Below are 13,665 nucleotides of genomic sequence, written 5' to 3'. Positions count from 1 at the left end.
AAATCACATGTACATAAGTATTCACAGCCTTTGCTCAATACTTTGTCGATGCACCTTTGGCAGCAATTACAGCCTCAAGTCTTTTTGAATATGATGCCACAAGCTTGGCACACCTATCCTTGGCCAGTTTCGCCCATTCCTCTTTGCAGCACCTCTCAAGCTCCATCAGGTTGGATTGAAAGTGTCGGTGCACAGCCATTTTAAGATCTCTCCAGAGATGTTCAATCAGATTCAAGTCTGGGCTCTGGCTGGGCCACTCAAGGACATTCACAGAGTTGTCCTGAAGCCACTCCTTTAATATCTTGGCTGTGTGCTTAGGGTCGTTGTCCTGCTGAAAGATGAACCGTCGCCCCAGTGAGGCCAAGAGCGCTCTGGAGCAGGTTTTCACCCAGGATGTCTCTGTACATTGCTGCAGTCATCTTTCCCTTTATCCTGACTAGTCTCCCAGTCCCTGCCGCTGAAAAACATCCCCACAGCATGATGCTGCCACCACCATGCTTCACTGTAGGGATGGTATTGGACTGGTGATGAGTGGTGCCTGGTTTCCTCCAAACATGATGCCTGGCATTCACACCAAAGAGTTCAATCTTTGTCTCATCAGACTAGAGAATTTTCTTTCTCATGGTCTGAGAGTCCCTCAGGTGCCTTTTGGCAAACTCCAGGCGGGCTGCCATGTGCCTTTTACTAAGGAGTGGCTTCTGTCTGGCCACTCTACCATACAGGCCTGATTGGTGGATTGCTGCAGAGATGGTTGTCCTTCTGGAAGGTTCTCCTCTCTCCACAGAGGACCTCTGGAGCTCTGACAGAGTGACCATCGGGTTCTTGGTCACCTCCCTGACTAAGGCCCTTCTCCCCCAATCGCTCAGTTTAGATGGCCGGCCAGCTCTAGGAAGAGTCCTGGTGGTTTCGAACTTCTTCCACTTACGGATGATGAAGGCCACTGTGCTCATTGGGAACTTCAAAGCAGCAGAATTTTTTCTGTAACCTTCCCCAGATTTGTGCCTTGAGACAATCCTGTCTCGGAGGTCTACAGACAATTCCTTTGACTTCATGCTTGGTTTGTGCTCTGACATGAACTGTCAACTGTGGGACCTTATATAGACAGGTGTGTGCCTTTCCAAATCATGTCCAATCAACTGAATTTACCACAGGTGGACTCCAATTAAGCTGCAGAAACATCTCAAGGATGATCAGGGTAAACAGGATACACCTGAGCTCAATTTTGAGCTTCATTGCAAAGGCTGTGAATACTTATGTACATGTGCTTTCTCAATTTTATTATTTTTATAAATTTGCAAAAATCTCAAGTAAACTTTTTTCACGTTGTCATTATGGGGTGTTGTGTGTAGAATTCTGAAGAAAAAAATGAATTTAATCCATTTTGGAATAAGGCTGTAACATAACAAAATGTGGAAAAAGTGATGTGCTGTGAATACTTTCCGGATGTACTGTATATATATATATATACAGTACCAGGTAACGCTTGTGGTTGGTCAGCAAGTCGGCTAACATCCGCCACAGTGTCCTCTTTCAGTTGCGAGAAGCAGATCATAGAATGGTTGAAATAGTTTTACTGTCAAATAATGCAAAGAGTACGCGACACGTGTTTCGCCCTATCCCAAGAGGGGATGCAGTGAGTGTGTACGCCTGATGAGCCCAGAATTAGGGCGAAACACGTGTCACGTACTCTTTGCTTTATTTGACAGTAAAACTATTTCAACATATATATATATATATATATATATATATATATATATATATATATATATACACACACACATATATACATATATATATATATACACATATATACATATACTGCGGTGGGTTGGCACCCTGCCCAGGGTTGGTTCCTGCCTTATGCCCAGTGTTGGCTGGGATTGGCTCCAGCAGACCCCTGTGACCCTGTGTTCGGATTCAGCGGGTTGGAAAATGGATGGATATGTACATATATATATATATTCAATACAATACAGTTTATTTTTGTATAGCCCAAAATCACACAGGAAGTGCCGCAATGGGCTTTAACAGGCCCTGCCTCTTGACAGCCCCCCAGCCTTGACTCTCTAAGAAGACAAGGAAAAACTCCCAAAAAATCCTTGTAGGGAAAAAATGGAAGAAACCTTGGGAAAGGTAGTTCAAAGAGAGACCCCTTTCCAGGTAGGTTGGGCGTGCAGTGGGTGTCAAAAGAAGGGGGTCAATACAATACAATACAATACAATACAATACAATACAATACACAGAACAGAACAAATCCTCAATACAGTATAAAATAATTTTTTTTTTTTTTTAGAAGTAAAAAAAAATAAAACTTTTAGAAGTACGGAGCAGAATTTAACAGTAGATGATATCATATAATAAGATTTGGATATTTTTAGAGTCCTGGAGACCTCATCCATCAAGCTGCCTCCGCCATTTGGCCATTCCATGGCTCAAACAGCGCTGGGTCAGCCAATCCGATGAAAGGACCCCTCCTTCCCACGATTCCTGTGATCCTCCATCATGGTTGACTTTACCTTAGGCAGGCAAAACAACTTGGCAGGTGGGCCATGGTACCAAGTGCCGCATTTGAGTACCGAGAAGAAAAACAGAATAGGTGAGGGTTAGTATCCAATTCTAACTATCATGTTACTTATGTTTTAGTGCTAATGACTAACAACAGAGATGCAGTCTATACAGTTAATCAGCAGCTCTAGTCAGGATATGCTAAACTGAAGTAGTGAGTCTTCAGCCAGGATTTAAAAGCTGAGACCGAAGGGGCATCTCTTATAGTAGCAGGCAGACCATTCCACAGTTTAGGGGCCCTGTAACTAAAAGCTTGACCTCCCATTGTTATTTTATTAATCCTTATAATCATAAGCAGACCGGCATCTTGAGATCTTAATGTGTGCTCTGGTTTGTAAGTCATGATAAGTTCAGACAAGTAAGCTGGACCTTGGCCATTTAATGCTTTATATGTTAAAAGGAGGATTTTGAAATCTGCCCTAAACTTAACCGGGAGCCAGTGTAAGGATTTAAGAACTGGAGTTATGTGTTCGTATTTTCTTGTTCTTGTAATAATTCTTGCAGCCGCATTTTTGATTAACTGGAGGCTGTATAGAGAACAGTTTGAACATCCAGTGAACACCGCATTGCAGTAGTCAATCCTACTAGAGATAAATGCATGTATTAATTTCTCAGAATCCTGTTTATTTAGAAAGCGCCTTAATTTCCTAACATTTTTAAGATGGAAGAAACATGTTTTGGACAACTTTGTAATATGCGCTTTAAATGACATGCTAGAGTCAAAGATAACTCCTAGATTGCGGGCTGATTCAGTAAAATTAATGGGGATTCCAACTGAGTTAAATGATGACAAAATATTGTTATGATCAGCGTCATTCCCTCCAACAATTAACATCTCTGTTTTATCTGTGTTTAAAGACAAGTAGTTCTCATTCATCCACTCCTTTAATTCACTAACACAACTAATTAAAGACAACATCGGAGAAACTTCATTTGATCTAACTGAAAGGTATAACTGGGTGTCATCTGCATACAAGTGAAAATTAACATTCTGAACTTCTGTGTATAATGATGGAGTACTGTCAGCACATTTCTGTACATATCGATTGGAATCGATTTGATAAGTAAGAACTAAACCAAGCGAGCACGGTGCCTGTAAGCCCAACATCATTGTCTAGCATGTGCAGTAAAATAGAATGGTCAGTGGTGTCAAATGCTGCACTTAAGTATAACAGCATAATTACAGTGGAGTTCCCTTCATCAGAGGATATCAGAATGTCATTTACAACCCGTGTTAGTGCCGTTTCTGTACTGTGACCACTGTGGAAACCAGACTGGAATTTCTCAAATAAATTGTAATGCGTAAGGTGTGACTGAAGCTGACTGGTGACTACTTTTTCTAGTATTTTAGAGAGAAACGGTAGATTTGAAATAGGCCTATAATTATTTAGTATGTGTGGGTCAAAGTCTGACTTTTAAGTAATGGTTTAATGACTGACACTTTTAGTGCATCAGGTACTGTGCCATGCAATAATGAACTATTCATAATGTTTAGAAGAGGCGCTGCAAGAACATCCATTGCACTTTTTACTAGTTTTGTTGGCACTGGATCTAGGGAACAAGTAGTGGGCTTCATTTTAGAAATTAAAGTTAAGACTTCCTGCTCAGTTACAGGATTAAAATTATTAAAGTGCTGAGTGCAATGTGAGACAGGGTCTGCTAAGCTAGTATTTGGTTTGTACTGTGATGCAGAGATCTGGGATCTTATATTTTTAATTTTCTCATTGAAGAAATTCATAAAGTCTGTACTACTAATATCTGTTGGTATTTTGCACTGTTGATCTGAATTTCCATTTGTTAATTTAGCCACTGTTCTAAACAGTACCCGAGGATTTCTATTATTGCTATCTATTAATGTAGAATAGTATTCTGAGCGAGCTTTAAAGAGGGCTTTTTTATATTTATACATATATATATATACATATATATATACACATATATGCATACATACAGTGTGTATATATATATATATATATATATATATATATATACACACACAGGTATATACATACACACACATATATACTGTATATACTGTAGAAAGGCGCTATACAGGCACCCGACCCGGCACAGAAGAACACAGAGGCACGTATAAAGCAAGGCCTTTTTATTTTTCTCTTCACCTGTGGGCACACGTCTTCCCCGTAACCCACAGGCAATACACAGTCCCAAAAGCACTCTTTTCCACACCACACAATACCAACAGTTTCTCCCTTTTACCACTACCACCACCACCACCACCACCACCACCACTACCACTACCACTACCACTCCCTGACTCCATGCAGCTCCCCTTAGCGGCCATCCGAGCCCCCAACCAGGCTGTGGAGGACTCCATCTCCCATGGAGCCATGCGCTAGGCCAGGGGATCACCGTCTGCCAGGGATACTTCCACCAAGCGTCCCGGGTGAGGTATTGAGCTGCCCATGGTGGCTCCCCCGGAACAGATGCAGCAGGGGCGTCCCTGCCGGGTATGGGACCCGACTGTCCTTCACAATACACATTATATATACAGTATCTATATATAAACACCCCCATACTGTATATATAAAGTACTGTCAGATACATTTACATAATACAGATTTTAACATTGCTCCAAAGTCCCAATAAAGTAGTAAAAACATGAACATATCTGAAAAGAATAAATCTATGGTCTTAAATTTTTTTTTTAAGTTTTTTTTTTTTTACCTGCATTATTATCAATCTTTAATTTAATATTGTTTTTTGTATCAGTATGTTGCTGCTGGAGAATGTGAATTTCCCCTTGGGATTAATAAAGTATCTATTTATCTATCTTAAATATTATGCAAATCAAAGACCTATCATATATCCAATGATCCTCACAGACCTGTATGCCATTCCAGGATGTGTTTTTAAGATCCGTGCTGATCAGCTTGCACCAGTGCTAATGGTAATCTCTCTTTAACCCAGTCTGTCGTACCAACGTGCTTTAAAAGGTACACCATTGTCCCTGTTAAAAAAGCAAGTCCAATCTGTTTGAATGAATATCGCCTACAGCAATGAACTCCAAACTCACATATGTTCTTCTCTGCCCAAGGAACTGGATCCATTACAGTTTGCATATCACCCCTGTAGATCCACAGTGGATGCCATCACCTTGATCCTTCATACACTGCTGGCCCACTGGGACAACAAAAGGAGAAATACTGTGCAAACTATCTGAACTGGTTCAAGCACATTGGCAGCATAAAGAAGGTACAACAATGTCGTAACCACCAGAGATGCTTATGCGATTACTAAAGAACTTCTACACATTTTCTATCAAAAGTACCCAGACAGCAAGTATTACCACTTGGTTTGGAAACTGCAGGCCTCGGAAGAGAGTGCTGCCAGTCAGCTTGAATGCATCACTGGGAGTGCACTCCCTAAGTCCAAGGACATTATCAGTGACATCAGCCAACCCCAACAATTCTCTCTACTGTGGCGAGGTAAATGCTATGCCTGCTTAAAATTCAGCTCTTGGAGACCAAGTAGGAGTCTCTGTCCACAGTCCATCTACTTCCTGAAAGAGGACAGTGGTTAGAAGTACACAATGCACTATTGCTAACTCTCTTACATTATCTTGGGCATTGCCCATTCTGCTTGGCTTTGGTGGCATACAAGGCCTGTTAAGACAGCAGATGCAACGGGAATGATGCAGACATCCAGCTGTACCAAACTCCAACTTGTAGTTCCCAGTAGATGGCTGAACTGTAGTCCATACCAGACTTCATTTGATAACAAAGGTGTAAATAAGAGTTGAACAAAGAGCTATAAATTCAGCAAGTGAGAACTTTGATGGACAAATTAACATGCTCATAAGCAGGCAGTAGTTCTGAACCTGGAAGGGATTTTATTCAAAGCAAGCTGCAAGTACTCTTTGAAAGCTAAGGACCTCTTTCTTTGTGGACCTGAAAGCTGAGATCTACTCTGCCAAACTGAGCCATCTTGCCAGTGGCTCAGTCCAGTCCAGCAAGCAGCCAGTTCTTCAAGAAGTGAACTTCAGCATCTAACTTTTGTGCCAGAAAGAGCAATGCTTGAACTGAGAAGAGCGCAGCACATTCTGAACAAAGGACCACATGGCAAAGAGGAAGAGTGCATTCCAACACAAGAAGAATCCTCCACTTGAACATGGAGCAATAACAACAGCAACAACTCCACCCAACATACTGCAAGACATCTCCCTTAAAGACTTGGTATTGTAAAACTGTTTATCTATGCCAAGATAAATTAGAACTCCAAATAGCCAGTAAAAGACCGTCTCTTTCAAGTATGTTAAATGTTTGTCTGTCTTGCGTTCTCTTCTAGGTTGATATTCTGTATATGCAGTTAACATATTTCTGCAATCCCTGTGCCTAATAACAAATTGCTCAACTTTCTACGATCATCATACCACGATGGAGACATCATACACATCTAGGTGGGCTGACAGTTGTGCTTCCATTTCTACATTGATAGATTATTCCAGTTACTGTAGAATGACATTTTGATCTGTGTATTATTATTATTCAAAAACAATTTTGTTATTCAGAATTTCTAGGCGCAGCCAGGGTGTTGAGGGGGTCCGGTTTGGTGGGCTCAGGATTGGGTCACTGCTTTTTGCAGATGATGTTGTCCTGTTTGCTTCATCAGGCCGTGATCTTCAGCTCTCTCTGGATCGGTTCGCAGCCGAGTGTGAAGCGGCTGGGATGAGAATCAGCACCTCCAAATCCGAGACCATGGTCCTCAACCGGAAAAGGGTGGAGTGCCCTCTCAGGGTTGGTAGCGAGATCCTGCCCCAAGTGGAGGAGTTCAAGTATCTCGGGGTCTTGTTCACGAGTGAGGGAAGAATGGAGCGTGAGATCGACAGGCGGATCGGTGCGGCATCCGCAGTAATGCGGGCGCTGCATCGGTCTGTCGTGGTGAAAAAGGAGCTGAGCCGCAAGGCGAAGCTCTCAATTTACCAGTCGATCTATGTTCCTACCCTCACCTATGGTCATGAGCTATGGGTAGTGACCGAAAGAACGAGATCGCGAATACAAGCGGCTGAAATGAGTTTCCTCCGCAGGGTGTCTGGGCTTTCCCTTAAAGATAGGGTGAGAAGCTCAGTCATCCGGGAGGGGCTCAGAGTAGAGCCGCTGCTCCTCCGCATCGAGAGGAGTCAGATGAGGTGGCTCAGGCATCTGATCAGGATGCCTCCTGGACGCCTCCCTGGTGAGGTGTTCCAGGCACGTCCAACCGGGAGGAGGCCCCGGGGAAGACCCAGGACACGCTGGAGGGACTATGTCTCTCGACTGGCCTGGGAACGCCTTGGGATTCTCCCGGAAGAGCTAGAAGAAGTGGCCGGGGAGAGGGAAGTCTGGGCATCTCTGCTCAAGCTGCTGCCCCCGCGACCCGACCTCGGATAAGCGGGAGACAATGGATGGATGGATGGATACAGGAAGTATGTTCAGCCATCCACAAGATGTTAAGATGTCAAGAGTTAGCCAGGGCTATGATGTGCAAATGCTTAAAATGTCAAACAGCACATATCATAAAAAAATAAGAGCTATGAAACCCCACAGATACAATAAGGAATTAAAGGCTACTTACTGACAAATATTCTAGTAAATACAAGCACATCTCCATTTACCTGTGCTGTCTTCACACATTTGATGACTAATCTGCAGCTCCAGGATTAACCTTAACTGTAGGAATGTAATGAAGCTCATAACCAGGATAAAATAAAAACGTCAGTAAGCATTACTTGACTTTTACGTGCCAGGTATTAGAGCTGAGAAAACCTGATTAATAAAAATGTCACCAAAGGGCAACATGTACAACATCCCTGCAGCAAACAAATGAATGATGGGAAAATCAGGATCTGCACACACTGGATGTCCATGCGTTGATGAACATACCCCACCACCAAAAGCAAACTTAGTGCCTTCGAGAGAATATCACTTTTATAAGTAATTTAGAAAATGATGTCAAGAAATAAAAAATTCTTTATTTGCTTGAAATGTCGCAACACATCTGTATGTTTCACAAACTTTATTATGCAAGAAGAAAAATAGTTAAAGTATTACAATTTATTAAAACAGGTAAAAAAAACAAAAACAAAACAACAATAATATTTACAACATCCACAAAAATTAAACAACCTTTTGTAACAAGACACTTTCATACAAACAGCGGCAGCTTGTAATCTTTACTAAGAAATTCCTGGTATATTTTATCCACCACTCTGGTCAGATGATGAGGTCCTTTTGACACTGAAGAGACAACGTCCTCAAACTGAGCAAAGCTGGGAAAAGGTAGAAAACGAGAACAAGATTACTTTTTCTTTTATCTAGAAAAACTCTCCACAATAATATTATTACCTCGTGATTGCAATGCAGGTTACTCTTGAATGCATAGAAATACACATTACATTGTATATGACGAAAACTCAGAACCTGTCGTAATCTTCTTTATTTATTTATCTGGTTTGTACAATGCTATATACTGTATTCCCTGCTGTTCTTTTTTATATTCTGTAAGTGCCTTGAGCATGGGAAAGGTGCTATATAAATAAAATGTATTATTATTGTTATTAACCTTTAAATTTTACCTTGAGAACCCAGTCTCATGTACTGTATGTGCTTGTCTTCTCTCTGTTTTAGTTTAGCAGACTTCAAGTAAGCTGCACGAGTAGTGAACAGCGGCAGTTGGGGATTGGCTGCTCTCTACGTCATAAAGTTTATTACTCTATTTATTCAGTGTGGTGGCACTTGAAATAGATGACAGCCTACATTTCATCGTGACATTAGTTGCTTGTTGAATATTTGTGCAGGCAACTAAGATATGGATAAGGGTCAGAATAACAGAGGATTATTAGATTAGATGATCAGGGCTGGCAGATGCACTCTATCTACTCCCTATATACTGTATACTGTATATATATATATATAAAATCCTAAGCCTAAAAGTGCAATGGTGATGCTTTTATGTCACGTTTTTGTCACGCTTTAAATCAGGCTTATTTTAAAACCTACATATACAGTATATGTTTGGTATCATTGTTTTCAGAATGTATTGAACTTTAATGTGATGTTTTTAGATTTTCACATTCTTATTTCGTTTTTAAATTATAAACTAAAAAATATAAAGAACTCATGTCCCGAGAGACGAGACTTTGTACCAAAAGATTTAACCACACCTGGGGCCGGAAATAAAACACAAAGAGTAGGACAGCTGCTGTACAGGCTTTTAAATGTTCGAAGCGGCACGGTAGCAGCAGCAGGCCAGCAGCCGATCGAGCAAAGAGGAGGTAAAAAAAAAACCCCAAAAAAACCCTGTATTTGTTTCCCATTGTATCACCGTTTAAGAGGTGGTTTCAGAGGAGCGACTGTGTCTCCTTGTCGTAAGTTCAGCCCCCCTCTTCATAACACGAGCAACAGAGACACAAAGTGGCTAGCAAGCGAAGCGAGCAGGGGGAACCCCCTAGTGTATTTGGGTTTGGGGGTGATATGTAGAAAAATAGCTGTCATTCCTAAACAGCTCATAATGATATTTTTGGTAAGCCCCTTAAAGTAACGCTGAAAGTCTACACTTCAGTTCTGTAATGATTGCTTTATTTCAAATCCATTGTGTAAGTGTACAGAGCCAAAATGATGAAAATTGCGTCACTGTCCAAATACTTATGGATCTATATATTATATTATTTTTTTAAAGAGGTTAAAAAAATCCAGGAATGTGAATGCCATCATAAACGTGGCACAATCTTTATAAATGGTTCCCTTTTACAACCTGGGGCCTCATGTATAAACGGTGCGTATGCACAGAAATGTTGCGTACGAACGTTTCCACGCTCAAATCGCGATGTATAAAACCTAAACTTGGCGTAAAGCCACGCACATTTCCACGGTACCTCATACCCTGGCATACGCAATTTCTCCGCTCGGTTTTTCAGATTGGCGACACCCAGCGTCAAAGCAGTGCTACTGTTCCTGTGTGGTCATCCTTTCTTTCTTAGACCCACATTCCTGACACGGTTTTATAAATACACTGAAACTAACTGCATATTGTTTATTAGTGTAATGCATCTGATTGTAATTAACCTGCAGCAATATAATGGTCCAGGGAATAGCCATAGTATTCCAAATACCATAACTGCTTTAGCGTTGTTACTCTCACTGCATCTTCTTCCTCTTTCAGCTGCTCCCGTTAAGGGTTGCCACAGCAGATCATCTTTTTTCATATTACTCTCACTGCACCACTCGGAGTATTTATATCACTGTATCTGAGTGGGGAACCACAGAAGCAGGTAATTGGAAAGCGAATTATCAGTATACAGCATGAAGCAGACGCTGCCTCAGCCATGGCAAAACGCTTCAGAGAATTCCCTGTACGAACTTCGCGGTTTAGAAAAAGTTTCATCCCAAGAACTCTAAACGCACTCAATCAGTCCATCAAGTGCTCCTTGTAGAACTGTTTGTACTTATAAGTACAATTACCTCACTGTAAACTTGCGATACAGTTATACTATTGCACAACCTGCGCCACTTTATAAAGTGCGTATTTACATATGATGCCGATGTAATTTTTAAGATGAAATGCAGCAAAATATGTTGATTATATTATATAGATAAAACTTTAACTTAATTTAAATAATCTATATTGTTAATAATTAAACATGTGAGGACACGGTGCCGCAGCGCTAGCTAGTTCAGGTATTGTTCCTGCATTGCTTTGTATTCTTGCTGGTGCTGACGCGACACTGAAAGGATAGACGGATATAATAATGAAACATTTACTACGAAGATATTTCAATGTTCCTTAAAAGTTTTGAAGAATCGGCGTTCTAAACTTACAAATGGCTTCACGTCTATTACAGAGCTGATTGTGTGGCGATTGGGTATTTGGAGAAAGAAAAGTAAGGACATGAATTGGAGGTTAGTACGTTTGAAAGAGACAGTACTTCTGTAATAAATTATTTCATCGAAGGTCGCGCATGGTGCAGCAAGCCTCTTGCATGAGATATGAACAAGCACTGCGCCACCGTGTTCCCATGTTTAATAACATGCTTTCATTCCTATCATCATGAAAAAGATATCACGTATACATCTCAGTATTTTAATTATTCAGAGAGCTGTAATATCACGAATGTAATGGATTATGTGTCCTGTCGGAGAAAGAGAAAGAGAGAGAAAGAGAAAGCCCGTTTAAGAAGCAGGTAGTGATTCACACACAGAGCACATAGAAGATCAAATACAGAACAAAACATTTAATGTGCTACTTTAGTTACAATGGGATTTGAGAAACTAGTAAATTAAACGATTTTAAGATGAAGTTTATTATGTTCTACTTTAATGGCAAAATAAACTACGTGATTAAAGTGGAAATTTCAAGATTAAAGTTGACATTTTGAGCTTTTTTCCCACGGTTGCCTATTTTTTTTGTCTGTATCCTAATAAGCTTTCATATGACACTCAGACGGTGGGCTACGACTTTGATATGTGATTTCTTTTTTATTTCGGGCACTGTGCGACTTTGTGAACTTGAGCTTTCGAGTTTCTCCGACACACTGTCACTCGATCAACTTTCTTTTGTTGATTATATTACTGTTTAAACCTACAAATAGTACGTTTTTCCTTTGCCTCCACTTGGTATTCGCTGAAATTCTTATATTTTCCCCCGTGCTTTTCCCATTGTCTTTTCACAGAAGGCTATTTATATTGATTTGCATATTCAAAGAGGCGTAATTCTGGGAGGAGTTGGGGCGGGACAGAAGGCGCGTGCACGTGCGTTACTTTTCACGCTGATCGGGATTTATGTAGCGGAAGAACGTGGAAGTTTGCGTATGTACAGATTCCTGCATCTGGATTTTTCTGTGCGTACACACATTCCCGCTTTTGTGCTTACGCCATGTTATAGTGTGAGTTCTACGCACGGCGTTATACATGAGGCCCCAGGGCTTTAATGTTCTGCATGATAGACAATATAAATAGAAAACAAAGACACGTACCTGGTCTCGCCAATGTAATTTTTGAAGTTCACTATCTGAAGTGAGGAGGTTGGGTAATGATGTGTAAGGCAGAATGTTACTTCAAATTTGACAAATGAAATGTAACTTGAGAACAGGATTTTGAGGCTGTAATTACAATGGAAGAAAAGAATAATTATGAACGTGATGAGAGGCAGCAAATGACAAAGCCACACAGGTTTCATTTTTGCCATTTTCATCAGTTGGACAGTAACTACCACTTAATTTTTTGAATTATTAAAAAAGTAAATAAAAAAACCTTTAAAAGATACATTTAAACAAAGCAATGGTAATACTTATTGTAGTTTACACAAACAAGGTAAGTATGACAAATTTCTTACTCTGTATTCCTTATTTCAAGATTGAGGATATAATATTTTAAAGATCCGTTTGTGATAAGGTTTTCAATTTCTTCACCAAGAGAGTGGTACCGAGTTGTCACAAGTGAAAACTCATGCAGGAGCTGTAAAACATTTAAAGAATCAAGAAACACTACCGTTTATTCTGGTTCATTTAATTTATACACAAGCTGTGCTGCTCGTCTAAGATGGGTTGAAATCCAAGTTCAACGTAGACCTCAGTGTCTATCCACCATCTATTAGAATGTATTTTGTAATGCATGTAGTAATAAAATGCATTACATTTGTCACATCACAAAATTAGCACTGCTTTTAAGAATCCCATACCAAATGGTACATAATAGTGACACACCAACTGGATGGACACACAAATACACAAACACTTGTCCCTTTATTAAGGTGCATAATACACTTCCAATTGATAAGCCCAAAACACACATTTACAGATTTGTTCATCCATTCATCTGCTAAACCTGCTTAATCACATTTATTGGGATGCATATAAATGGGGCTACTCTCTCAGCTGCATCGCTGCAAGGTAGGAACCGTCTCAGGTAGGGGTCCATTTCCTTGCAACACACTCGCTTGCACACTCATACTCGGCACAATTATAATTAAAAATAAGCAGAACCTTTATCTCATTGGGAAATGAGAGAAAAACTCATGTAGTTTTAAATTAAAACACAAAATACAATCAAAAAAAGATCAAAAACAACACAGTGTAATAAAGTAAAAACTAAACTAAAATAACAGATA

The 13,665-nt window shown here is 40.3% G+C and overlaps 1 protein-coding gene across 1 annotated transcript in view; it reads right to left on the bottom strand.

Moving 5' to 3' along the window:
- Positions 1-8,609: 8,609 nt before the first annotated feature.
- knl1 (kinetochore scaffold 1) overlaps positions 8,610-13,665 on the bottom strand; it is a 62,497-nt gene continuing 57,441 nt past the window's right edge. Inside the window, exons 19-21 of the mRNA XM_051919741.1 lie at positions 12,892-13,013; positions 12,533-12,658; positions 8,610-8,830 (exon numbers count right to left, since the gene is read on the bottom strand). Coding sequence (XP_051775701.1) covers positions 8,707-8,830; positions 12,533-12,658; positions 12,892-13,013 — 372 coding nt within the window. The 3' untranslated portion in view covers positions 8,610-8,706. The remainder of the gene's footprint in view (positions 8,831-12,532; positions 12,659-12,891; positions 13,014-13,665) is intronic.

This window comes from Erpetoichthys calabaricus, chromosome 16 (genome assembly GCF_900747795.2).
Source record: "Erpetoichthys calabaricus chromosome 16, fErpCal1.3, whole genome shotgun sequence".
Lineage (NCBI taxonomy): Eukaryota > Metazoa > Chordata > Cladistia > Polypteriformes > Polypteridae > Erpetoichthys > Erpetoichthys calabaricus.
Note: the sequence above shows the minus strand (reverse complement) of the source record. Positions and strands in the feature narration are given on the sequence as shown.